At 40.0% G+C, this 25,347-nt stretch overlaps 1 protein-coding gene across 3 annotated transcripts in view; it reads left to right on the top strand.

The window, feature by feature from the left end:
• Positions 1 to 25,347, top strand: part of LOC149221650 (Tetratricopeptide repeat (TPR)-like superfamily protein) — a 479,698-nt gene that overhangs the window by 221,532 nt on the left and 232,819 nt on the right. For all 3 annotated transcript variants that reach the window (XR_016249380.1, XM_089385168.1, XM_089385167.1), the window contains one exon: positions 7,906 to 7,971. Coding sequence is in view for 2 of the 3 variants with exons in the window: in XM_089385168.1 (XP_089241294.1) it covers positions 7,906 to 7,971 (66 nt within the window). In the remaining variant the exon portion in view is untranslated. The remainder of the gene's footprint in view (positions 1 to 7,905; positions 7,972 to 25,347) is intronic.

Here is a 25,347-nt window from a genome sequence, read left to right as displayed (position 1 = left end):
GCTGTTTATCTTCTTAACCGATCACCCACTCAGGCTGTTACAGGGAAGACTCCTGAAGAGGTTTGGTCTGGCCGTAAGCCTAAGATCAGTGATCTCAAAGTATTTGGCTCAGTTGCATATGTTTGGATTCCAGCTGCTAAGCGCTCTAAGTTGGATTCCAAAAGCCAAAAACTCATGATGACAGGGTACAGTGATCATCACAAGGCCTATAGGCTGATAGATATAGCCACTGGTCGTCTTACCTTCAGTCGAGATGTAGTATTTGATGAAGACAGAGGATTCTTTCAGTCTTCTTCTTCTGAGCAGTGTTCTGAGGATCAGCCTCACAGTGTTCTTCTTCCGGTCGGTCCACCTGATGGGAGGGATGATGTAGCATCAGTATTTGATAATACTCTATCTGAGCTTCCTCCAGAAAATAATCCTCCTCTTGTGGCCCCTATTGCTCTTGAGTCTTCTCCACCTCCTCTTGATATTGGTTCCTCTACTCCTGATATTGGTTCTTCTACTCTTCGGCCTAAATGGTGGGCTAAAACCATTGGTGATCTCCGGGATGATGAGCTCCTTGAAGGTAGAACTTCTAGACATAAGAAAAGACAACAGTCTACAGTCAATTTTGCTCTTATGGCTAACCTACACAGTATTTTTGAGCCTCATACCTATTCAGAGGCTAAGGGTACATCTGAGTGGGAACAGGCTATGGAAGCCGAATTCCAGAGCCTTCAGAAGAATTACACATGGACACTTTTTGACCTTCCTGCAGAAAAAAAACCCATAGGTTGCAAATGGGTGTATAAAGTGAAATACAAAGCTGATGGAACCATAGACAAGTATAAAGCTCGTCTTGTGGCTCGAGGGTTCTCACAGAAGGAAGGCATTGACTATGAGGCGACTTTTGCTCCTACAGCCAAGATGAGTACCATAAGGCTTATGCTTGCCCTAGCAGCTCAGTTCAATTGGAAAGTTCATCAGATGGATGTAAAGAGTGCTTTCCTAAATGGTGATCTCCAAGAAGAAGTCTACATGACGCAGCCTCCAGGATTCAAGGTTGCTGGTCAAGAACAAAAAGTGTGTCGGTTAGCTAAAGCAATCTATGGATTGAAACAAGCTCCTCGGGCTTGGTACATGAAAATTGATCAGTACTTGACAGATCAGGGTTTTCAGCGGAGTCCATCTGATGCAAACCTGTATATCAAGCATACTGGTGATGATATCTTGTTCGTGGTTGTCTATGTGGATGACCTTATCATTACTGGCAGCTCTGCACATTTGATCCATGGGATCAAACAAGATTTATGCAGAACTTTTGAGATGACTGACTTGGGACTTCTTCATTACTGTCTGGGGATTGAAGTTTGGCAGACTGAAAATCAGATCTTTCTCTCTCAGTCCAAGTATGCCAAAAATCTTGTGGACAGGTTCAGAATGCAGGATTGCAAACCGGCCACGACTCCTATGGAACCAGGGCTCAAACTTTCAGCACAGTCATCCTCTCCCCTTGTGGATGAAACTTTATTTAGGCAATTAGTGGGTAGTCTCATCTACCTTACTGCTACCAGACTTGACATCAGTTTCGCAGTAAGCTACATTTCTCGCTTCATGTCAGCTCCTAAAGCTGATCATTGGCAAGCAGCAAAGCGTGTGTTACGATATGTGCGTGGCACTTCTGATTATGGTCTCCTATACACTCGAAGTTCCAAACCTATACTCCGTGGTTACACTGATTCTGACTGGGCCGGTTCGGTTGATGACCGTAAATCTACAGCTGGGTATGTGTTTAATCTAGGATCCGGTGCTGTTACTTGGACTAGTAAGAAGCAACAGGCAGTAGCTCTCTCCTCAACAGAAGCAGAGTATCGGGGAGCAGTTAAGGCATCCTGTGAGGCAGTTTGGCTTCGACGTATGCTTGCAGATATGCATGTTTCCCAAACAGGGCCTACTTCTTTGTTTTGTGATAATCAGGGAGTGCTCAAGCTTGCCAAGAATCCAGTCTTTCATGAACGAACAAAGCATGTGGAAACTCATTGCCACTACATTCGCCAGCTTGTTGAAGACGGCTCAGTTCAGTTGCAATATGTTCCCACAACAGAGCAGCCCGCCGACATTTTCACCAAGCCTCTTGGTCCTGATAAATTTGTAAAATTCAGAGGGTCTATTGGTGTTGTAAATAGATTGAGCATTAAGGGAGGGTATTAGAATATCCCTATTTAGTATTTAATGCTCATTCCTTTTTGCTGTTGCTATTTGTATTCTTTTAGCAGTTTCTTAGATGAAACTGAGTGTTTCCATATTCTACATAGAAACCTGATGTTTCTATTATTGTAAATATCTCTGTATTATCATTGAGCTGTTTTGCTCATTTCAAATTAATTCATTGAACATTATTTTATTGAAGGCTGTTTTTTGAAGTATGTGCATCGAAGACCGTGCATATGGTTTGATTGCTGAGCATCGAGTCTCCATTTTATTCTCTGGGCTGTGAGCTATATCGTTGTTTCCAGAGCGATATAACTTGATGATGCCACTGCATTCAACTTATATTGCATTGCATTAACAAAATAATTGAAGTTTTCAGCCAAAGATAATATGGAAACTAGAAGTCACTGAACGTGGTGATTTTCAACAGCACCACGATGAGAAATTTGGACGTTGATTTATGGGGTTAAAGCACATGCACAGGAGTTTTGATCTCCATGAGCATCTTGTGCAGGACCGACAACACATTCTTCCACTTGATAAAACTTTATGCACCCAACGTTTCTCATGCCTGTGGCTGTGTCAGATGGCTAAGAAAAGTCGAGCGACGTTGATCTCCTGAGCATCCTGTTGTTGGATTACGGTTTGAGGATTGAGAGCATTAGTGGCCTGTATTATCCGAGAGCATGTAACTCCCTTTTTGGAATATTAGTAGTATTTGAAGTTGTTGAGCTTGTGGTGCGTTCGGGTATGCGTTGAACTCCTGCTGCAAACCATTGAGAACCACGTCGTGTCTACAATGAATAACACTGTGACAAATATACAGATGTCGTCCATGGGAGCGCCAAATCTGGAAGGATGCAGTCACTAAAACAACAGGAAAAAAAAGGTATTCATTAGCCCTCCAGAACTTCTTCGTGGTTAGATGTCGTATATGGACTTCCGTGAGAATTTCACACTCAATGTATGCTCCATGATTCTCGATACACATTATGCATCGGTTTGTATTGCAGAGAGGGGATAATATCATAATAGTGCAGTACCAACAAAAAGAAAATTACTATTGATGAATTCAGTGCCTGAGAATCCAGCATGGACTAAACATTTGAATGCGCTACAACAATTTTGTTTCTTGTGGCTTCAGTATAGAGGTTCTAAAATTTGAAGTTGGAGACATTTTTTGAATCAATTTTCACGTTTCATACACAAGGTAAAAGTTGTAATGAGTTGTTGCAGAAAAGCAAGTTGTTATTATTACTAGCTCTTATTTATTTGGGCACTTCTTTGATTGACTTTGTTGAGCAAATCTGCCTTTCGTTTCTACGACAGAATAATAAGTACAATAAACCTCTGTTTGAGTTTTGGATTTTTTAATCGAAGTGTATCAAAATATAGTGAGAAGGTTGCTAGTCTTTGTATTCAAAGGTGAGGAATGAACATCATAGCATATCTTGAACTCTGTAAAGTGGTTGAGTAAAAAAAGAAAAAGGCCTAAGGGTTCATTGTATACAGGTGCATTTTCGTTGAAACCAACACCCTTCATTTGTTGACTTTGTGCTGTTAAGACAATGGCCAGACTTGATGAAACATTAGATTTGTTGAATACCCTAATTCATTCCACTGTTGATGAGATTGTAGAAATCAGCAAAGCTTCTCTTGCTGACATTAGAACATGTTTACAAAATGCACATGAAAAGATAGAGTTTTTGCAACTTGAATCATAGTTACAGAGAGATGAGTTACAACAAGATAAACATCATTACTCCCATAAGTAGCAAGTTGATTCAGATCCAGTACCCAATGAAGCAACAGAATTGCATGCAGAAGCAGAAATTAAGCCTATACTTCCCAAGCAAATCATCAGACCTTGGGAAGAGCTTGTCAACAACAAGCACAAAATAGGTCTTGGATATGATAAGGAGGTGTCCTTTCATATTCCAGAGTATTCCAATCCCATTCAATTTCAAAGTGCTGGGTTCCTTCATGACAATTCACCTTCACCTGTTCTAGATTCTGCTCCTCCACATTCGCAGTCAAAAGTTGTTAAATGCCAACACTATGATCGAGTTGGCCATATGAAAGATCACTGTTTTAATCTTCATACATGTAAGCATTGTCATAAAACCACTCTCTTCAAACAAATGCTTCAGAAACAAGCCTCTTGCAAGAACAAAGATTCATCTTGGATGGATCACTTCTTGGCAATGGGTTTCAACCAATGTTTTAAAACTCCGACTCCGACTCCGACTCTGACTCGGTCAAGTGTCGACTTCGACTCCGAGTCTGACTCGGTATTGACTCGGCCAGTTTGATTTCAATGACTTGGTCGTTGTAAAAAATACATTAAATATCTATTTTTTTATTAAAAAAACATAATTTTAAAGATTTTCATTCATGTTTCCAAACACAAAGCTTTAGAATATAGATAGAGGACAACATATGATCAAAGTAGGCTCATGAATATATCCATTATAGCAAAATGGCACCCAGTGCACTATCCAATACATACATGATGCTGATATGGAGATCAAAACAAAAACACATAACCAAGGAGGCTAGAAATGGCCTCTACAACAAAAGTAAACTGTGAAACATCACTAGTCACCACTAACCAGTACTACTGGCTATTGCTAGAGGAGCCAACATCATCTGGCTCAACCTCTGAATCAGAGTTAGACAAGGAAGCCCATGGCTTCTCCTCATCATCATCTCCAACTGCAACTGCAGAAGTGGTAGCACTAGCAGGCTGTGTAGCTAGTGGTTGCTGAGATAAACGAGATATGCGCTTTCATCGTGGCTAGAATGCTTGCCCAAGACTCCTCACTGCTGCTCCAAAAACAAACTCCACAACTCTTCACAAATTCCTCACAAATTCTCACTCAAATGCAATGAGATGGTTGTGAGGAAATGAGAGGGGTTGGGTAGGTTTTATAGGGTTTAGGAGAGGAAATGGACCCCAAAGAACCCAAAGGCACATTAGAATGGGCTTTGGGGTCCCCAAAAACCCAAGTTAAAAAAAGGCGCATTATGGCCGCTCCTACCGAGTTGGCTCGGACTCGGCCGAGCTAGCCAGGTTGTTATCAAGCCGGCCGGGTTGTTACCAAGCCGGTCGAGTTGGCTCGGACTCGGCCGGCTCAGTAACAACCCGATCGACCGAACCGAGTTACCCACCGTTTCGACCTGGTCAACCTTCAACTTGGATTGACTTGGCCGTTTCGGAGTCGATTCGGTTGGGTTTTAAAATAGTGGTTTCAACAACCAGGAAGATATTTCAGTCATATGTCAGTGTTTGTTCTAGAGTATTGAACAGTCTTGTAGTTGAGTTTTCTCCATCACCTCACCTTGTATCTGACAGGGGGGGAAGTGATGGTCATCTACAAGCTTCAAAGCCACATCAAGCGAGCCTGAGCCACAACCTGCCATACCAGATTCAAAGTTGTAGCCAGAGAGCATGCCTTCGGTTGATGATCAACCTTAAACCATCTATGCGGGGTTGAGACACCTCTTCAAAAGAATTGGGGATACGTCCTACAACAGAAGACTTCAACTTCTTGCCAGTTTTGGAAGAGTTCCAGGAATTGCATTAAGTATTCCAGAGTTGTTGGTCATCCTTAAACCATCACAGGTTGAGACCTCCCTTTTTAGGTTGAGGTTCTCCCTTTTTATGCGGGGTGAGACCTCCCTTTCAAGGTTGAAGGTTTCCCTCTTCAAAACATGAGGAGCACTTCCTCTAGCAGAAGACCTCAGCTTCATGCCAGATTTGGAAGAGTTCCGGGAACTACACTAAGCATTCTAGTGTTGGTGGTCATCCTTAAACCACCCCCCTTATACCAACATTTCAGAGAGCACATTCAACCTAGTGTTGCCATGCATTTTTGCACATTTTGTATTACAACTCTCTTCTTGGACTCATACATACCCCTTTGGATTAAGGGGGGGAATGTTGGACACCTTATCCTCTAAGGGTTGGTGTGGAATGTAAACAGTCAAAGGGAGCCCAAGAGACCACTTGGTATATGGAAATCAAGGGTCACCAGAATGTATAATAAAAATATATCATGTGAATAATAGATGTAATTAAATGCTTATCCTTCATTTTCTGCATTTGCCATGTGTGAGTTTACCAACGACCTTCGGCCCTGCAAACGATACCCAACAAACTATAGTCTGTCCTCTTTCTGTCACTATTTACAAAATTCGAATCCAATGCTCAGAGAGAAAGTTATGACGATTTTCCCGATGTCACCTGTTTGACATGGAATTCGGGAGCCTGCAAAAACCCTAACTTCCTCCGATCATATTTCCGAAAATATAGCGAAGCAAGATTTGAAATTCGGTCACGAGGTTCATCAAGATTTTGGCTCAAATGAGTTTTAATTTCAGCTTTTGAAGCTTCACAGAAATAACGTTATAGCGAAAATGCCACTATGACCTGTTTGAAGCCACAAAACCCTACTAGAGGAGAATATGAGGGTCACTATTTATATGAATGTCTTGAGCTGAGAGGGTCCTCAACAAGTAACCGTTGGAGGGATTTTAGGAGCAAAAAAAAACATTATTAATTATTGACTATTCAATGACCACAACCAATTCTGAGTGCCATGCCACAACCCCATAGGGTTTTAGCGCACTAACTGGGGTTACTAACTTCAAACACGAATATCTCTCAAACCGTGAAGAATTACGTGGCGTTCCATATATCAACGGAAACATCTCGATGAGTAGAATTGATCTAGAAGATTCTTGACTCAGAGTAGAGTAAGTTGTGAAGTCAAAATGCCCATGGAAGATCGGGGTAGCCCTTGGTGCTGCTTGGGTTGACGTCAATGACAACCACTGATCAACAAAAAGTTGCCTAACAATAGACAAAGGTATCTCTTGTGCATATAATAATGTTATGCATCCTTATCTAATATTTTATCTAATATAATATTTTATAATTTTAGTGCATGTGCTTTTAAGTTTTAACTAGTTTGCATGTATAGAATCTTATCCTAACTAATTGTAGTTCATGCTAACCATGTGCGTGTCTTCTTCCATCAAAGTTGCTTGCACTAGATTTGCTCTACTAATTTACTTAATTTTATTGTCTGAAATAAATGTTATTTCTATTGGTGCCACTTTTTGAACATATAAATATTGCAGAACATAAAACATCTTGGGGCAGGAAAAATCTCCAACGATCTATAATCTGAAATCTCAGGTTTTACAATAGGTTATTGAAATTTTGATGGATCATTTCCTTCCCTATTTGATTTTTCTCATCTCATATAGAGACAACCTTTCTGATAGTTTGTCTTCGTGAATATTTATATAGCCCATAAGCTGTTTTGCTGTACAGACAATAATGAGAAAGTTCATCATTATAAGTCTGCAAACAGCTAGGCCTGCAAAACAGTCATGATTTAAAATGTTTCTAATGCCAAGAAACTCGGAGGATAAATGAGAAATCTGGGATAAAATTGCCACTTCATCCAACAAAAGATTTATTTTTTTAATATCTTTTTATGCTGGAGCTAAATGAAACAACTTTTATTTTAATGAACTTGGCTGCATAGTTGAATAATCATTTTTAGGAGTTCGGGAATGAAACCAAATACTTATTTTATAAAATTGATTGGATGGAAACTGCAAATTTCATGCTATATATAGATATTATTACAAATATTATCTCACTGTTTTGCCTCCTAATGTTATGAGTTTGCTTTGCAGAGTTTGAAGAATATGTGTGAAACTGGTATTAAGCCTGATGTCATTACATACACAACCGTTATCAAGGTCAGATAGCATTTTTTTATCAAATACCATTGTTTGCCTTTTATGACGCTGGCCTCATTTTTTCTTGTGGTTTATTTTTCATTTACCAGTTTTGCTTATTGCTTCATTTTTCACTTAGATGCAAGTGTTTGGAATTTTTTGTTTTACAACAAAATTAAAACATGTATGAAAATCCTTGCCCAAATTGGTCATGTCATAGATGGAGGTGTGAAATTTTAATATTGTTGGAGGTGTGAAATACTGAATAAAACATTACTGCAATTTCACAGAAAATAAGTAGATCAAGGAATTGAGAAAATGTTGCACATACACACGAATAATGAACACCAATATTTTTGGAAAAATGTCCCTAGAAAAACCCGTGTGGGGAAAACCAGTTCTCCAGATGAGTATTTTATTTATTCTTCAACAAAATTCTGTGATTGAAAATTACATCTGTTTGCCATAAATAAGCAAACCTCTGGAAAATTATTTCTGTCACTTCTGCAAGTTAATTTGGCTTCCTGGAGACAACTCGGCCCTCTCTCGCAAACTCGCACTGCAGGAAATAATCTCAGCCTCCACTGGTATTCGGCTTCTCTTTGCAAACTCAGCTTCTCCTGTGCAAATTGTTCACTCTGGCAAATGTCTCTTTACACCGGCAACTCTGTCTCTCTGAAGCAATATGCACCACTAGGAAACTTGACCTCTTTGCAGATAAAATCGATCTCATATGAACTCCGGAAATCACAATGAAAAATTTCCCCTGGCAATCGTGTCTTCAATCACTGCTGATTTGGATCTGCTGGTGCCCTTACGCTATCACTGTGCCCTTGCAATCACTACAAATCTGTGTCTCTGATCTCTCTGATGCATTCTCCAAGTGCCTGTTACTGCTCAATCTCGCAGGGGTCTTGTTGTTGCTCAGATTGTACATGCACCGCGACAACTGCTCAGGGCGGGGGTTGTCACCTTGATCCCCACCCACTCCGTTCTAGCTGTCTCTCAATAGCAGGCTATGGGAGGTAGTCCCTATGGAAATAAGATGAGAGACAAGTTGGGAACCAACCAACCTAGGAGACACAATTGAGTGGCCTAGCTATTTGATTAATTTAAGCAAGATAGAAGATTGGATTCACTAAGACCAATGCCTTATGGAGTCAAATTCTTGTTTATTTACAAACTAGATGCCAAGTAACTGGATGGACAACTGCTGCTTAGAATGATTGACTATCCATGGATGATGTACAAGGATTGTGAGTGCTTTTTAAATTAAAATCGCTTAGGTTGTTTAAGTACTTAGTTATGGTTGCGTTATGTCAATAAGTACTTGTCAAAGAGTTATAATTTTGACCATAAGAAAATGTGCCAAGATACAAATTGCCAATGAGGTACAAGTTTTTAACTACTACGGGATGTGCTTAGATCTCGTAATAATTCGCTCAATGACAATTGGAGCACTTAGAATGTTTTAACCAATAAGTATCACCTCAAGATTATCAATGCTCTTTTGGTTGAAATGTATTTGATTTGATTAAAGCATTCAATACTAATGATCAGGACCTTAATGATAATTACTAGGAGCAATTAGAGATCCCTTAAGATATTAAAATGATGGTTCCTCAACACAGATATTACCTCAGCCTCCTTTATGTACTTAGATTCTAATATAAGCACAGTTAGATCTTCTATGCAAATAATCCTTTGTACACAATGTAAAAAGGAGACTGCTTATTCGAAACATTGACATTCTGAATGATTCAACAATTCTTAAAGAGATGATGATAATGCTAATTAGGTGCTGATATGCTCAAGCTTAATATTCCTTTCAGATCTTGGGATTATGCTAAATGCTTTTGGAGTGAACTAATGTTATTGCAAAATTTATCTTAATGCCAAAATGGGAGTCACAAGAGTATATATCATTATGCCCAACTTCTTTTGATGATAAGCAAAGGCATGCAGCGATAAAGAAATCTGATTTTATGAGTTAGGAAACCATATTCCAGTGGTAATTGTTGAAGAATGTAACTAGGTTTGGTCTTCATAAATATATTAATGTAATGTATTTGTCAAAAGAATGAAAAATAATTTTTTATTATTGTTACAATGACTTATTAAAGCATGGGTTTAATGCTTGGGTCATCATTTTATTAGTCAAAGTCCCCATTGTGGACTCCTACGATTAATATTGAGTCATTAAAGTCATTGTATATTTTATGAGACCCTTCTTGGGCTTTTGAACGATGTAAAAAGAATTATTTTTTAGTCAAAAATAGATTATGTCACCTCTATGCCAAGTCGGCCTCAAGGAGATCAAGTTGGCCTCAACTAAGCAATTCAACCTCACTAGAAGCCTATATATTTAAGCAGATCGAATTCATTTGGACACATTCTCTCTCACAGGTTCGATATCCAAGAAAGTGCTGGGAAAAGTGCGAAGTTGAAGGAGGCTAAAAGGAGTGCGAAGTTGGTTAAGAAGGAAGGGAAGGACAAAATCGAAGTTTTGGGATGTCTATCTCACTCTCTCATGTGGGCTACTTTAGGAGATCAAAGTCTCTTTGTCAAAGTCAAAGCTGTTACTGCTGCCAGTTGCTGCCAAGTCGAAGTTGCTGCGGTCGAAGTGTTGTTGCTGCTAGGTTGAAGGTTGGATCGAAGAAGGAAAGGCTAACTTGGTGTGCAAGAGGTCTGTGTCTAGGTTGAAGAGTCTCTGGAAAAACTACTCAAGGAAGAGATTTTGACTGGGTTTTCCCCTAGATAGGGGTTTTTCCCTGTTAATTTTAGATAACAATGGCATGTTCTATGCTTTAGCACAATTTACTTCAATGTTTTTTATCAACCCAATGACAATTTCCAATTACATCTAGTAGCAATCACATTAGCTTAAACACATTGACAGTTAATGCAGATAGAACATAAAAACATGTGCAGAAGACAAACCAAGTGTTAGGTCCCTATAATACTAGTGATTCCCTCATTATTATTGTCATCGTAGCCCTTATTGTTATTATTGTGCCCCTATTGTCCCCAAATTGTTATTAGTGTGCCCCATAGAAGCCCACTATTGTTATTGTTGTGCCCTTATATTACTATTGTTATGTCGGCTTTGATTATATTGTGACCCTTTAGACTCCTATATATAGAAAGGAGGTTTAGTCATTTGTATAATCCAAGAATCGTTCATTTGTGTAATGTAAAGGAGGTTTCCCCCTCGAAGAGGCTGATGTCTAAGGCGTTTTTCTATTGTTTCTCTCTTTTTGTGAGCTGGTTTCATAACATTTGGTATCAGAGCTTTGAATTCTAGGGTTTCGTTGCTCCAAACAGGTCATCGTGGCATTTTCGCTATAACTTTTTTTTGCGACGTTTCAGAAGCTAAAAAAACCCATTTGAGTCGAAATCTCGATGATCCTCGGGTCTGAATTTCAGATCTTGTCTCACTATATTTTCGGAGATATGATCTAAGGAAGTTAGGGTTTTTGCAGGCTTCCGAATTACATCCCAAACAAGTGAGCTTGGGAAAATCGTCATAACTTTCTTTTCTAGTATCAAATTGAAATTTCGTAAGAAGTTACAAAAAGAGGACGGACTGTAGTTTTTTGTGCATCGTTTTCAGGTCCAAAGGTTGAAACAGTGACACGTGGCACTTTGTACAAGTTCGCTCTACTGAAAAAGTGTATAATCAGGTCATCTTGGGAGATTGGGCATAATGCTTTCTTGGAGAATCCAATTTTGATCAGACTGGTGGCATTGGAAAGAGGACTCAGAGGGCTACCACAGTTCGCAATTTCAGACCTTGGAGATCCAAAATTTCAGAGATACATTAGATTCAATATCGAGCTCCTACAAAGTGAAAAAAGGTGTGTAGTTTCTTTTTTTTAAATTTTGCATAAGTTTGGTTTGAAAAATTAATTTGAAGGAATTCAAAGGGCATAGTGAAGCATAATTATCATTAATTGATGCCCCGAAGAAAGAAAATGGAAACACTTAGTAAACAACCCATAGTTGCGGGGGAGCGCCCCCCCCAAACCCGCTCCCGAACCGCGCTCCGGGTGGGAGCGGCTCGGGAGCACGCTCCCGAAAAAAATTGCGCTCCCTGCCATTTTTGGGAGCGCTGTAGGGAGCGATCGCTTCGTCGCTCCTGGAGCGAAATTTTAAGCTCGGGAGCGATCGGGGAACGATCGCTCCTGATCGCTCCCGAGCATTAAAAAATCGCGCCGGGAGCGATCCAGTGGAAAAAAATTCCGTGGACCTCAAAATATATATATATATATATATTTTTTTAAAGCCCAATGGACCTAAAAAAACTTCATTATCACTTCATTGAGTTGAGTTTCTTGGAGAGCAAGAGCAAAGGAGCATGGAGAAGCGAGGAGCAAGCGCCGAGGAGCGAGGAGCAAGCCTGCAAAGAGGTAAGTAAGTAATTTAGTTAGTTTAGTTAGTTTAATTTAGTTAGGTAGTAATTTAGTTAATTTAATTTAGTTTATTTAGTTTAAAAATTATGAATTTAAATTAAATTAATTAATCCCAATAAATTAAATTAATTTGCAGATTCAAAACCCTACAAACATCAAACACCATGGACCTGGCTATATTTCTTGGCATTTTCCTCTTCTTGGTCCCTTTTATGGTTATTATGGTGCTGGAGAGTAGGAAACGGAGGGGCCAAACTAAAGAGGGGGATGAAGAAGCTGGAGAAAGTCGAATTGATGAAAACCCCGGTGAGGAGGAGCTGGAGGAGGGTGAACATGACCCTCAAAAGACTAAACAAGACCAAACCCCATTGTGGAAATATGTTAACAGGGCTGAAACATGGAGAGGGTGTTGAACCACTAAATTTCATTGCCTCCATTACAACACTGATTACACAAGTTCATACACCCGTGCTAGAAGACACCTCTGCGGGAAAAGGCCATGGGATGGAGACAAACAAATAGGAATCAAAACTTGTACAACTGTGTTAGCAGCGGATAGAGCCAAATACATAAGGGAAGAAGAGGAAGCCCAATACAAATCAAAAAAATCAAGGGGTTTCTTTGAACCAAGCTCACAATCACAAAGAACTCCTTCAACATCCTCCCAAGGCAGTGGATATGGAGGCACAGGGTCATCATCTTTAAGGCGTAGAACCATATCATATTTCCTTGATGAGGGGTGTAGGAATGATGTGGATTCAAAGGTTTACAGGTTTCTCTATGCATGTGGGATACCATTCAATGTTCTTCGCTCACCTTATTGGCATGAAATGGTTTCTGCCATAAATGATGCCCCTAAAGGATACAAGAGCCCTGGGTATAACAAGGCAAGAACCATTGGCCTTGATCATGAAAAAGCAAAAATATCACATATTTTGAATAGAATGACAAGTTCTTGGACTGACCATGGGGTGTCCATTGTATCTGATGGATGGACAAATGTAAAAGGCAAGCCATTGATAAGTGTTCTTGCTGTGTCTATTAGTGGTCCCATCTTTCTAACTGCACATGATTACTTAGACAAGTTCAAGACCGCCATCAACATTGCAGAAGCATTACTTGAAACAATTGACCGTATTGGGCCATACAATGTCATCCAAGTCATCACTGATAATGCTCCTAATTGTAGGGCAGCGGGAGCAATTATTGAGGATAAATACCCCAACATATTTTGGTCTGGATGTTTGGTTCACACATTGAACCTTCTGTTGCATGATATTGTCAAGAACAAAAATGAACAATACCAATGGATTGGTGATTTGTACAAGAAAGGCAAACAAATGATAAAATTTATTACAAATCATAGCAATACCCATGGCCTTTTCCGCAGTCACTCGAGATCGGAGTTGTTGAAGATTGCGAAGACCATATTTGGTAGCTATTACCTCACCTTCAGGCGCCTTTTGAAGGTAAGAGAGTCATTGGCTAGCATGGTCTCAAGTCCACATTGGCAGGTATTAAAGGAAAGGGCTACAAATGCAGCTGACAGGGGAGGTTTTGAAATGGTGGAGGAGGCCGCTCTTGATGGTCAGTTTTGGACAAGTGTGAGGCAAGTATTGGATTTCACCAAGCCCATTTATCACATGATTCGGTTTGCAGATACAGACAAACCAGTGATTGGCGAGGTGTATGAGCAGATCGATACCATGTTGGGGCAAATAAAAGATATTGTTCATAATAGAGATCCCGACTTGTACAAACTGATTCATGATTGTGTGTGTGAACGGTGGAATAGACTTAATCTTCCACTACATTGCTTGGCGTATATCCTTATGCCAAAATACTACTCTACATCTTGGTTGGGCCAACCTGCAGCAGGGGGTGGGGTTAGGACCAAACCCCATTTAGATCTAGAGGTAACTAGAGGATATTTGGAAGCATTAGAAAAGTTGGTACCTAACAGGGAGGAATGTGCAGCTGTGCGCCTTGAAATGGGCAGATACTTCAGTGGCACTGGTTTGTATGGTAACTTCCATGCAATGGACGACAGAGATAGATTTGATACTCTCACATGGTGGGAAACATATGGTGGCCAGGGACTTTTGCCAAAATTGGCAAAAAAAGTTCTTTCACAGGTTGTAAATACTTCTTCTGCAGAGAGGTGTTGGAGCACCTACAGTTACATACATAATGTGAAAAGAAACAAACTCAATGAAAACCGAGCAGAAAGCTTGGTTTATGTGCACTACAACTTGAGGTTGTTGAGTCATTACTGTGATCGGGCTTATGAGGATCCCACATATAAAATTTGGGACCATCACCCAGAGGATGACAATTTGGAGGATGGCATTGTACATATTGAAGAACTGGAAGAGGAACTTGTAAGGGATGAAGATGAAGCAGCTGCAACAACCATGCCACCTCCACCTCCACCTCCACCTCCACCATCCAATAACAGTGCTCGAGGTCCGAGTCTTGTTCCTTTACTGTCGCCACCTCCATCTACACCCTCACGTGGAGGTTCTAGTTCTGGTCATCGGTTTGTGCAGGAGACTCCTAGAAGACCACCACGACCTGCTTATACTCCTAGAGACTCTCGTGTCAAGGGCCACATGTAGATTTACAATTTACTTGTCTTTTTTAGTTTCTATTAGACTTTAGTTTTCATAACTGTTGAGTTTTGAGTCCTTGACTCTTGACTCTTTCATATCATAATGATATTTTTTGTAAACAATATATGACTGTGACAATGCAAATTTGAAGTTTGAAGTTGGGCCTTGGCAATTATAACTCATTGGTAATGATTATGAATTATGAATATGATGCTTCGTGAAAGACTAAAGTTGTTTCATTTTATAAATTTATAACATTTCATATCATGTTAACAGTTAGAAGTTAGGACTTAGAAATATCTAAGATATTACTTCTTGTAATGGTTAAACTTAGCTTACAAGTACGACTTTGGTGATCAATGATGATAAATGTTATTGAATTTTCAATTTTGAAATCTTGAAGTTGAAACTTTAAGATTGAAGTTGATGAATCATGATTCATGAGACTCAATATGTTGTGGTTGTAATATGTATTTTACTAACTTGTGGACATGGTTGATGACGATTATAATTTCTAGATGATTGATGTGATATGGTTCAATGATCAATCTATGTTTTTTATGTTTTTTTTTATGTCTGATTCATCATTCTACATGTTTTTGTTGACATATATGTATCAAAAATTAAAAAATATAAAAAATATATATATTTTTAAAAAATCGCTCTCAGATTTGCTCCCAAACCGGGAGCTTCTGAAAATGGTCGGTCCCGCTCCCGTTTTAGCTCCTGCTCCCCGTTCCTGCTCCCGCTCCCAAGCAACATTGAATTTACAACCTAAAAGCTCTAGCATGATTCATGAAGAAGAGGAAGAAATTCAACATGATATGTCAAAATTACGAGACCAAGTACAACAAAATTCACTCTCACAAAAAGTAATGGAAGCTAAGATGGATGGTTTAAAAGAAGACGTGGAAGATAAGATGGATGGTTTAAAGAAAGGCATGGAAGCTAAGATGAATGACGTGGAAGATAAGATGGATGGTTTAAAAAAAGGTGTGGAAGCTAAGATGAATGACGTGGAAGCTAAGATGGAAGGGAAAATGGAAGATTTGAAGACAGATTTGACAAAGTTGCTACAAGAAATGTTTACTAATGGTTAAAGGGTAGTAAATGAAACTCATGATGAGAACAAAAGAAATGTTAATCATGATTTCATAGACTCTAACGTTGGATTGAAGACCCGCCATGTTCCAAAGATTGATATGAGGAAGTTTGATGGCAAGGATCCCATAACATGGATATTACAATTGAACAATATTTCGATCTCCATAATGCAAAACACAAAAAAGGTACACATTGCAACTTTATATTTGGAACCAAATCAGTTTGTATGGTATCGATGGCTTTGCTCTCGTAAACAAATTGTCACTTGGGCAATTTTTACGGAAGAAATGATAGCACATTATGAGGATACAAAAAGCAACACCTTTTTTAGCCAATTGATAAATCTCAAACAAAAGGGTTCAATGATGGAGCACATTGAGAACTTCCAAAAATTGAATATAAGGGTAAAAGATATTCTAGAGGAGCATAGGATTGATGTGTTCATAGGGACTTTAAAGGATAACATCCAACATGAGGTTTGCCTTTGGGAACCTGATTCATTGGAGAAGGCATTCAGGTTGGCAAGAAAGATGGAAAGCAAAGTTATGGCAACCAGGAAGCCTACCACTCACAACTATAAAGATAGAAGTGTTGTTGCCCCTAGCCTTCCACAATCTACAAGGTTGACACCACAACAATTGGAAGAAAAAAGAGCAAAAGGGCTTTGTTACAGTTGTGATAGCAAATACACTAAAGGTCATAAGTGTGCTGAGAAGAAATTATTTTACATAGATTGTTAAGAGGAGGAAGAAAATGAACAAGAAACGTCAAAAGAAGAGTATATACACTAGAAACAAACCCTAGAGAAAGAAGAAATGAATCCGACCATATCTTGTAATGCATTGGCTGGAATTACCAGTCCTCAAACTATCAAGATAGAAGGACATATCAAGAAGAAAAAAGTAATAATGTTGATTGATTCGGGTAGTACCCATAATTTTATTCATTGTAAGATAGCCAAGGAATTGAATTGCTTCCTATATCCAACACTAGAGTGTCAAGTGATGGTTGCAAGTGGAGGAACCATAAATTGCTCTGGAAAGTGCCATAATATCAAGCTATCCATGGGAGAATATGTATTGAATAGCCCAATTCTTTCCATTCCAATGGGTGGTGTTGATGTTGTACTAGGAGTCCAATGGCTACAATCCTTGGGTATAATAGCTTTTAATTTTCAAGAATTTTTCATGAAATTTTGTTCGGAAGGAAATGAAGTTGAATTAAGGGGTATCACAGGGAAACCGGGAAAGATAATCATCTCTAACGCAATGACAAAGCTTCTAAAGAAAGAAAAACGAGGCGTAGTTGCACAAATATGTTCGCTAGAGGTTCCCACATCGAAATCATCTTTTTCTCCAGATCTCCAAAAAGCCTTGGACAATCATTCTAAGGTATTTGAGACTCCCAAAGGCCTACCACTTTATGTGATCATGATCATGCTATTCATTTGATTCCAGGAAGTGTTCCTCCAAACATCATGCCTTACAGCTATCCCCATGTCCAAAAGAGTGAAATTGAACGTATGGTTTCAGAAATGCTAGAGGCTGGTATAATTCAACCTAGTCAAAGTTCTTTCTCTGCTCTAGTAGTATTGGTGCACAAGAAGGATGGATCATGGCGCATGTGTCTGGATTATAGGGAGCTCAACAAGCTCACTATTAAAGATAAATTTCCCATTCCTGTCATCAATGAATTATTGGATGAATTGCATGGATCAATTTACTTCAGCAAGTTGGTTCTTTGTTCAGGATATCATCAAATTAGAATGAAGATTGAAGACATTCCGAAAACAACATTTAGAATTCATGAGGGTCATTATGAATTTTTGGTCATGCCTTTTGGCCTTACCAACGCACCTTCTACATTTCAAGGTTTGATGAATTCCATTTTCAAACCCTTACTTGGAAAATTTGTGTTAGTTTTTTTTGATGATATATTAATCTACAATAAGTCTTGGAAGGATCATGTTCAACATGTTGACATGGTGCTCAAACTATTGGAGGAGAAACAATTATTTGCAAAAAGCTCCAAATATTTCTTTGGAGTACAAGAGGTGGAATATCTGGGTCATATTGTATCTCATGAAGGTGTTAAGGTAGACCCTAGCAAAATTAAAGCCATTAAGGATGGAAAATCCCCACATCCATAAAGCATTTGCAAGGATTTCTCAGGTTGACAGGGTATTATCGCAAGTTTGCTAAGAGTTATGGGAGAATAGCAGCACCTCTAACAACATTATTGAAGAAAGATGCATTTTCATGGACTCTAGAAGCAACAAAGGCCTTTGAACATCTTAAAGAGGCAATGTGCCAAGCACTGGTCTTAGCTATGCCAGACTTCACAAAAACATTCATTGTGGAATGTGATGCCTTAGGAAATGGAATTGGTATTGTTTTAATGTAGGAAGAAAAACCCATTTCTTTTAAAAGTCATCCAATCAAAGGAAAGTATTTACACAAAGCTATTTATGAGAAGGAAATGTTGGCAATACTACATGCACTTAAGTAACGGCGACCCTACCTAATGGGAAGACACTTCAAGGTAAAAACATATCATGATAGTCTTAAATACATTTTAGAACAATGATTATCTTCAGAAGAGCAGCAAAAATGGGTCAGAAAGAGGTTGGGTTATGACTTCGAAATCATCTACAAAAAAGGGAAGCAAAATGTTGTGGCAAATGCACTCTCAAGAAAGGATGAGGATGTGGAAGCATTTTCTATTATCCAACCAGATTAGATAAACGAAGCAAAGGATGAATGGAAGAATGACGAAGAAGTGTGGACACTCATTCAAAAGATACAACAAGATCCCAGTGCATTTGATACATTGAGTTGGAAAAATGATTCGTTATGGTACAAAGATTGCTTATACCTATGTAAGAATTCCCAACTCAAACAAAAGATTCTTATGGAATTGCACACTTCTCCCTTAGGAGGGCACTCAAGATTTTTAAAAACTTAACATAGGTTTAAGAATGAATTCTTTTGGGATGGCCTTAAATCAGATATTCAAAAGTTTGTGGTGGAATGTTTGGTTTGCCAACAAAATAGTTGAAACAATTAAGACCCCAGGTCTATTTCAACCTTTATCCTTTCCAAGCCAAAGTTGGGAGGAGATTTCAATGGATTTTATCAGAGGTTTACCCAAGTCTGAAAGAAAGAGTGTCATCATGGTGGTCGCTGACAGACTTACCAAGTATGCACACTGTTGTGCATTATCTCATCCATTTAAAGCCAGTACAGTTTCTACTGCATTTATGGAAACAATTCAAAAGCTACATGGAAACCCAAAGATTATTGTAAGCGATAGAGATCCCATTTTCACTGGAAATTTTTGGACATAATTATTTTCTTGTCTCGGTACTCAGTTAGCTCATAGCTCATCTTATCATCCTCAATCTGATGGGCAAATTGAGATAGTAAACAAATGTTTGGAAGGATATTTTCGTTGCTTTGCCTTTGATAAATAGACACAATGGGTCAAATGGTTGCCTCTCGCTGAATGCTAGTATAGCACTTCCTTCCATACTGTAAAAAATGACCCCATTTATGGCACTTTATGGATATCACCCACCGTCTATCACATCATCTTTAAGAGAAAATTTTAAGGTTCAAGCAGTGGAAGGTCACATTGAGCATCGACAAAAAGTTCTCCAACTCTTAAGGGATAACCTCACTTTGGTGCAGAATAGAATGAAACAGTAGGCATATCAACATCGCAGCGAAAAAAGTTTTGATGTAGGTGACTGGGTATTCCTATGGCTACAACCATATAAACAAATGTCCCTCAAGCAAGCTAAGGAGGATGATAAATTATCACCAAAGTATTATGGTCCATACAAGGTGTTGCAAAAGATTGGTACTATGGCATACAAATTGGAGCTTCCTGCAGCTTCCCGAGTGCACCTAGTTTTCCATGTTTCATGTTTAATGAAGGTTATAAGTGACAAGCTCCCAGTTCAAACAATATTGCCAGAACTTGACGAGGAAGGAAAAATCATATTGAAACCAGAAGCAGTCACAGAAACAAGAATTCGACAGCTACAAAATCGATCAATTTCGGAGTATCTCATTAAGTGGAAGAACTTGCTGAAGATTCCACATGGGAGGATGAGAATTTTATACAAAAGTATCCAGAACTACTCAAGTGTTGAGGACAACACTTCTTTGAAGGAGAGGGGCATGTTAGGTCCCTATAATACTAGTGATTCCCTCATTACTGTTGCCATTGTAGCCCTTATTGTTATTATTGTGCCCCTATTGTCCCCAAATTTTTATTAGTGTGCCCCATAGAAGCCCACTATTGTTATTGTTGTGCCCTTATATTATTATTGTTATGTCGGCTTTGATCATATTGTGACCCCTTAGACTCTTATATATAGAAAAGAGGTTTAGTCATTTGTATAATCCCAGAATTGTTCATTTGTGTAATGTAAAGGAGGTTGCCCCCTCGAAGAGGCTAATTTGTAAGGCGTTGATCTATTTTTTCTATTTTTTTGTGAGCTGGTTTCATAACACCAAGATGAGAGGACATAAGATGTGGCGGATGCCAGGGAAAAACCCCAATGTGGGGGAACCCTTTGATCAAATAGTTCAATAGAGAAAGAGAGAGTACAAATATCAAATTAACATGCCAAAAATAGTCCTATCAAATCAGCGATCAACAACAGTCAACTGTAGCCCTAACTAGAAAGTCAACGGTGGTCAAAGCAGCTCCAAAATGTTGTCCAAGCAACTCGGTCAACAAAAGATAATTCAACCTTCCAAGAGGGTCAAAGTTAGCCCAAAACAGATCGATCAAACCATTGAAAGGAGAGAGAAAACCTTGATGTAAATTATGTAGTCCAATATAGAGTCAACGCTGAAGTCAACTCGGTCAACCTGTCCTAATCACCTCGAAAACTATGCCAATCAATTCGGCCTCCAAAAATTGAAATTCTGTCCACTAGAATGAAGTCAACACTGGTCAAAAGCACCCAAGTCAATGCTGGTCATCACTGTCCTGTTTCCTGAAATTTTCGGTGAGCAAACTATACCAGAAATTTGTCCTCCTTTCACATGTGTGAAGTAGAGAACGCTGCCTCCAAGTTGTATGAACCAATCAAGAGAGGAGAGAGAGATATGTGATGAGATGAGCGATGTCCAAATGAGGAGAGAGGTCACTCCTATTTATACAATTTGTTGAGGGTGAGGAGATACATCTATTGGGCTTATGAGTCTATTTCACTGAGGTCGACCTTGACAATTTGTGCATGAGAGAGAATAAATTCAAAATTCCATTTCTGGTTGTCAGAATGAGATGATCTTTATATCAAAATTGGACCTTTCGAAAAGTGGAATTCAATTCAATAATCATCTCCATCATATGAGTTGTCCTAAGGTGGAATTTGGCCTGTAGAAATTTCTGTTTTCCCACCCCGGTTTTCAGTTTCTCCTTATTTCTCCCATATAGTTAAATGCCCTTTCCCATAACCATACATTTAACAAGCTGAAAAAAATAAATTTGCTGAAAACACAAATTCTGGAAATTTTACAGAATGTTGGAAATTGCAGAAATAAAAATCAGCAGTAATAAACAGCGATTAAAACACATTTAAACACTGAGATTTTTGGTCAATGTGACCCTGGAAAAACCCTCTACAACTCTTGCGGAAAACCAGTTTGAGAGCTCTTCTTTATTTATGAAAATTGCCTTTTACAGTGAGAAATTTTCAGCAAAAAAATCAGCAAGAAAATTTACAACTTATCTCTTTTCCCATGCTTCACAGCAAACTGGAAATTACAACAAACAGGACAGCAATAAATCTTGTTCGGTCTCCTCGATTTTCGTGCCCACTTTCAGCATTAAATGCTGCTGTATGGCCCTTGTTTTGCGTGCAGAAAAACCAGCAAACTGCTCCTCGATTTTGTGCAAACCTCTCCTCGAAAATCGTGCCAAAATCTGCCTTTCACTGTGTGCTGAATCAGCTGTACAAATCTGCTCAACTGCTGCCTTGGAATGTGTGCCAAGCTGCTGTCTCCTTCTCCTCCCTGCTCAGAAATCTCTCTTGCTCTCTTTCTCCCAATCTGTTCATGAAAGAATTGAATCGAATGTGATCTTTTCCTCCTTTTCCTCCCTTAATATAACTCCAAGTGACTTTTGGGTGAACTCTAAATCCAATGGCTGAGATTAAATGCTCATTTAAATCTCACTTTTTATTTTTTAATTCACCCCACTTTAATAAGGACCCACTTAGTCATTTATTTCCAAAGTCACTTTTCCTTTCTAATTTTTCATTGATTTTATAAAAGTCACTTTAAAATTAGACTTAGTAACTTTATCACTTAAAGTCACTTTTAAATTAGATTTAACTTTATAAAATTATAAAGTCACTTTAGGAGAAAAATTAAATTCTTTTGGACACTTTTCCTTAGGCCAAAGATCAAAGCCTAAGGGAACCACCTGTCCTCCGGTACCAAATTTCAACACTCCCTCTTACCGAGGAAGGTGTTCCTCACCACACCCATCTTGTCTCTGAAGTAGACATGTTTGCCCCGTGGTAAGGCTTTGGTAAGGATATCTGCAACCTGCTCATCAGTGGAAATATACTCAAGCTTCACAACTCCCTTCTGAACATAGTCTCTGATGAAATGATATCTGATCCCGATATGCTTTGACCTGTCATGAAATACTGGATTCTCCGTGAGTTTAATGCAACTCTGATTATCACAGTAAATCATTGAAGGTCTAAACGGTTGACCAAATAAGCCAAACAACATCTTGCGAAGCCAGATAGCCTCACAACTAGCTAGACTGGCTACCATATACTCTGCTTCCGCTGAACTCAGTGCTACTGACTGCTGCTTTTGACTGAACCATGACACTACTGCTGAACCCAACCCAAAACAACACCCTGAAGTGCTCTTCCTATCAGAAGCACAACCTGCCCAATCAGAATCAGTGTATCCTGCCAATCTCACTCCATCTCCCTGCCTGTAGTCCAGACCATAATCCACTGTCCCCTGCAAGTACCGCAAAATGTGTTTTGCAGCCACCCAGTGAACCTTCCTAGGCTCACACATAAACTGACTCATCGTGTTGACTGCAAAACAGATATCTGGTCTAGTGTTGACCAAATACATCAAGGAACCAATCAGCTGCCTGTACAATGTGGGATCCACCAACTCGGAATCTGAAGCATGAAGCTTCTTCCAGTTGGTGATCATCGGTGTCGACATGGGTCTACAATCCTCCATGTGGAATCTGCTAAGGATGTCCACAATATACTTCCCTTGCCCCAGGAAGAAATTCCCCTCCTCCTGCCACACCTCCAAACCCAAAAAGTAATGCATCAAGCCTATGTCCTTCATCTCAAACTCCGTCGCAAGATCTCTCTTGCAGTGCTCTATGAGTCTCTCTGCACCTGTAATGATCAAGTCATCCACATACAACACCAGAATGAGAGGCTCCTCACCAATCACAATAAAGTAAAGGTTCGGATCTGCCTCACTCTTTGTGAAACCCGTCCCCTACAAATATGTATCTGTCCTGGAGTACCAAGCTCTGGGAGCTTGCTTCAGGCCATAAAGGGCCTTCTTCAGTCTGCACACATGGGACTCCTTCCCATGCACCTCAAAGCCCTGTGGCCGCTCAATGTACACCTCCTCCTGTATGAAGCCATTGTGAAATGTGGTCTTCACATCCATCTGGTGGATCTTCCAACCCATCTCTGCTGCTATCGATATAATGGAGCGGATCGAAGTATATCGAGCCACGGGAGCGAAGGTTTCCTCATAATCAACTCCCTCTACCTAGGAGAACCCTCTAGCCACAAACCTCGCTTTGAATTTCTCAATGTTGCCATCTGCAGCATGCTTTACCTTGTAAAGCCATTTGGAAGTAACCACGGATTTGCCTTTAAGCCTCGGCACCACCTCCCAAACATCATTCTTCATGATAGAAGAATACTCCTCCTGCATGGCCTCTCTCCAGACCTGCTGGCTAGCTGCCTCCTCATAGCTAGAAGGCTCAGAGTCAAGGATGCTGGTAACCATCGCCATATAGCTACAAAACTTCTCAGGTGGTCTACTCTCTCTGACCGGCCTCTTCGGCTCAGCAACAGATGTGGCATCTCTCAAGGTGTCCTGAAGCCACTTGGGCTTCCTCTTCCCTGAGCGCACTTCTCCCACCGGAGAATGAAACTCCTCCTCCTCATCATCATTAGGAGCTTGAAATCCTGACTGTCTGTCTGCTGTCCTCCTGCTTGCACCTGAACCTGTAGATGCTGAGGTACCGTGTGAACTGTCCATCAGTGGACTCCCTAGTGAACTGCTCTGCATGCTGCCCGGAGCACCACCCCTCTGGCTCGGCGAGCCACTGCTCACTGACGGACCTGACATCCTCATAGATGTACCTCTGGATCCTCCTAATCCCTGCCCACAGGATCCCTGCGACTAACTCAACTGCTGCTGAGGGTCTGGCTGATCCAGATACTCTAACTCCCGTGACCTCCTAAAGGCCCTGTCCTCCTCGAACTTCACATCCCGTCTGACAACAACTCTTCTCTGTGCAGGAATGTAAATCCGAAAGGCCTTTGAGGTCTCACTGTAGCCCACAAAGATACCCTTCTCTGCGGTGGGCTCTAGTTTGGTCCTCTTCTCCTTGGGTATATAGGAGTATGTAATGCATCCAAAGATATGAAGATGACCAATATCAGGCTTCTTCCCAGAGAAAGCCTCCTCCGGAGTCATGTGCCCCAAGGCATGATGCGGACTCCTGTTCTGCAAGTAAACAACTGTGTTGCAGGCCTCTGCCCACAAGAACAATGGCAACCCCTGATCATGTAACATGGCTTTGGCAGCCCCTATGATGGATCTGTTCTACCTCTCCGCAACCCCGTTCTGCTGGGGGTTGTAAGGAACAGTGAACTCCTTCCTAATGCCTGCCTCCGCACAATAGTCAGCAAACTCTCCAAGGGTGTACTCTCCTCCATTGTTCGACCTCAAGGACTTGATCTTTCGACCTGTCTGAGTCTCCACAAGAGCTCTGAACTCCTGAAACCGCTTGAAGACCTCACTCTTGGTCTTCAAAAAATAAATCCAGGTCCTCCTGGAGTGATCATCAATGAATAAAACATAGTACTCATATCCACTCAAGGAAACATGAGACATCCGACCGCTCACATCGGAATGAATCAAATCAAGTATCCCCGTCGCTCTGTTGTCATTGCTGGGAAAAGGGGATTTGGCAAATTTGCCCATCGCACAACCTCTGCAAGTATCAAAGTG

This window comes from Pinus tabuliformis, chromosome Q (genome assembly GCF_031772625.1).
Source record: "Pinus tabuliformis cultivar Carrire ecotype Pingquan chromosome Q, CPIR1, whole genome shotgun sequence".
Classification (NCBI taxonomy): domain Eukaryota; kingdom Viridiplantae; phylum Streptophyta; class Pinopsida; order Pinales; family Pinaceae; genus Pinus; species Pinus tabuliformis.
This window is presented reverse-complemented; position numbering and strand designations above follow the sequence as displayed.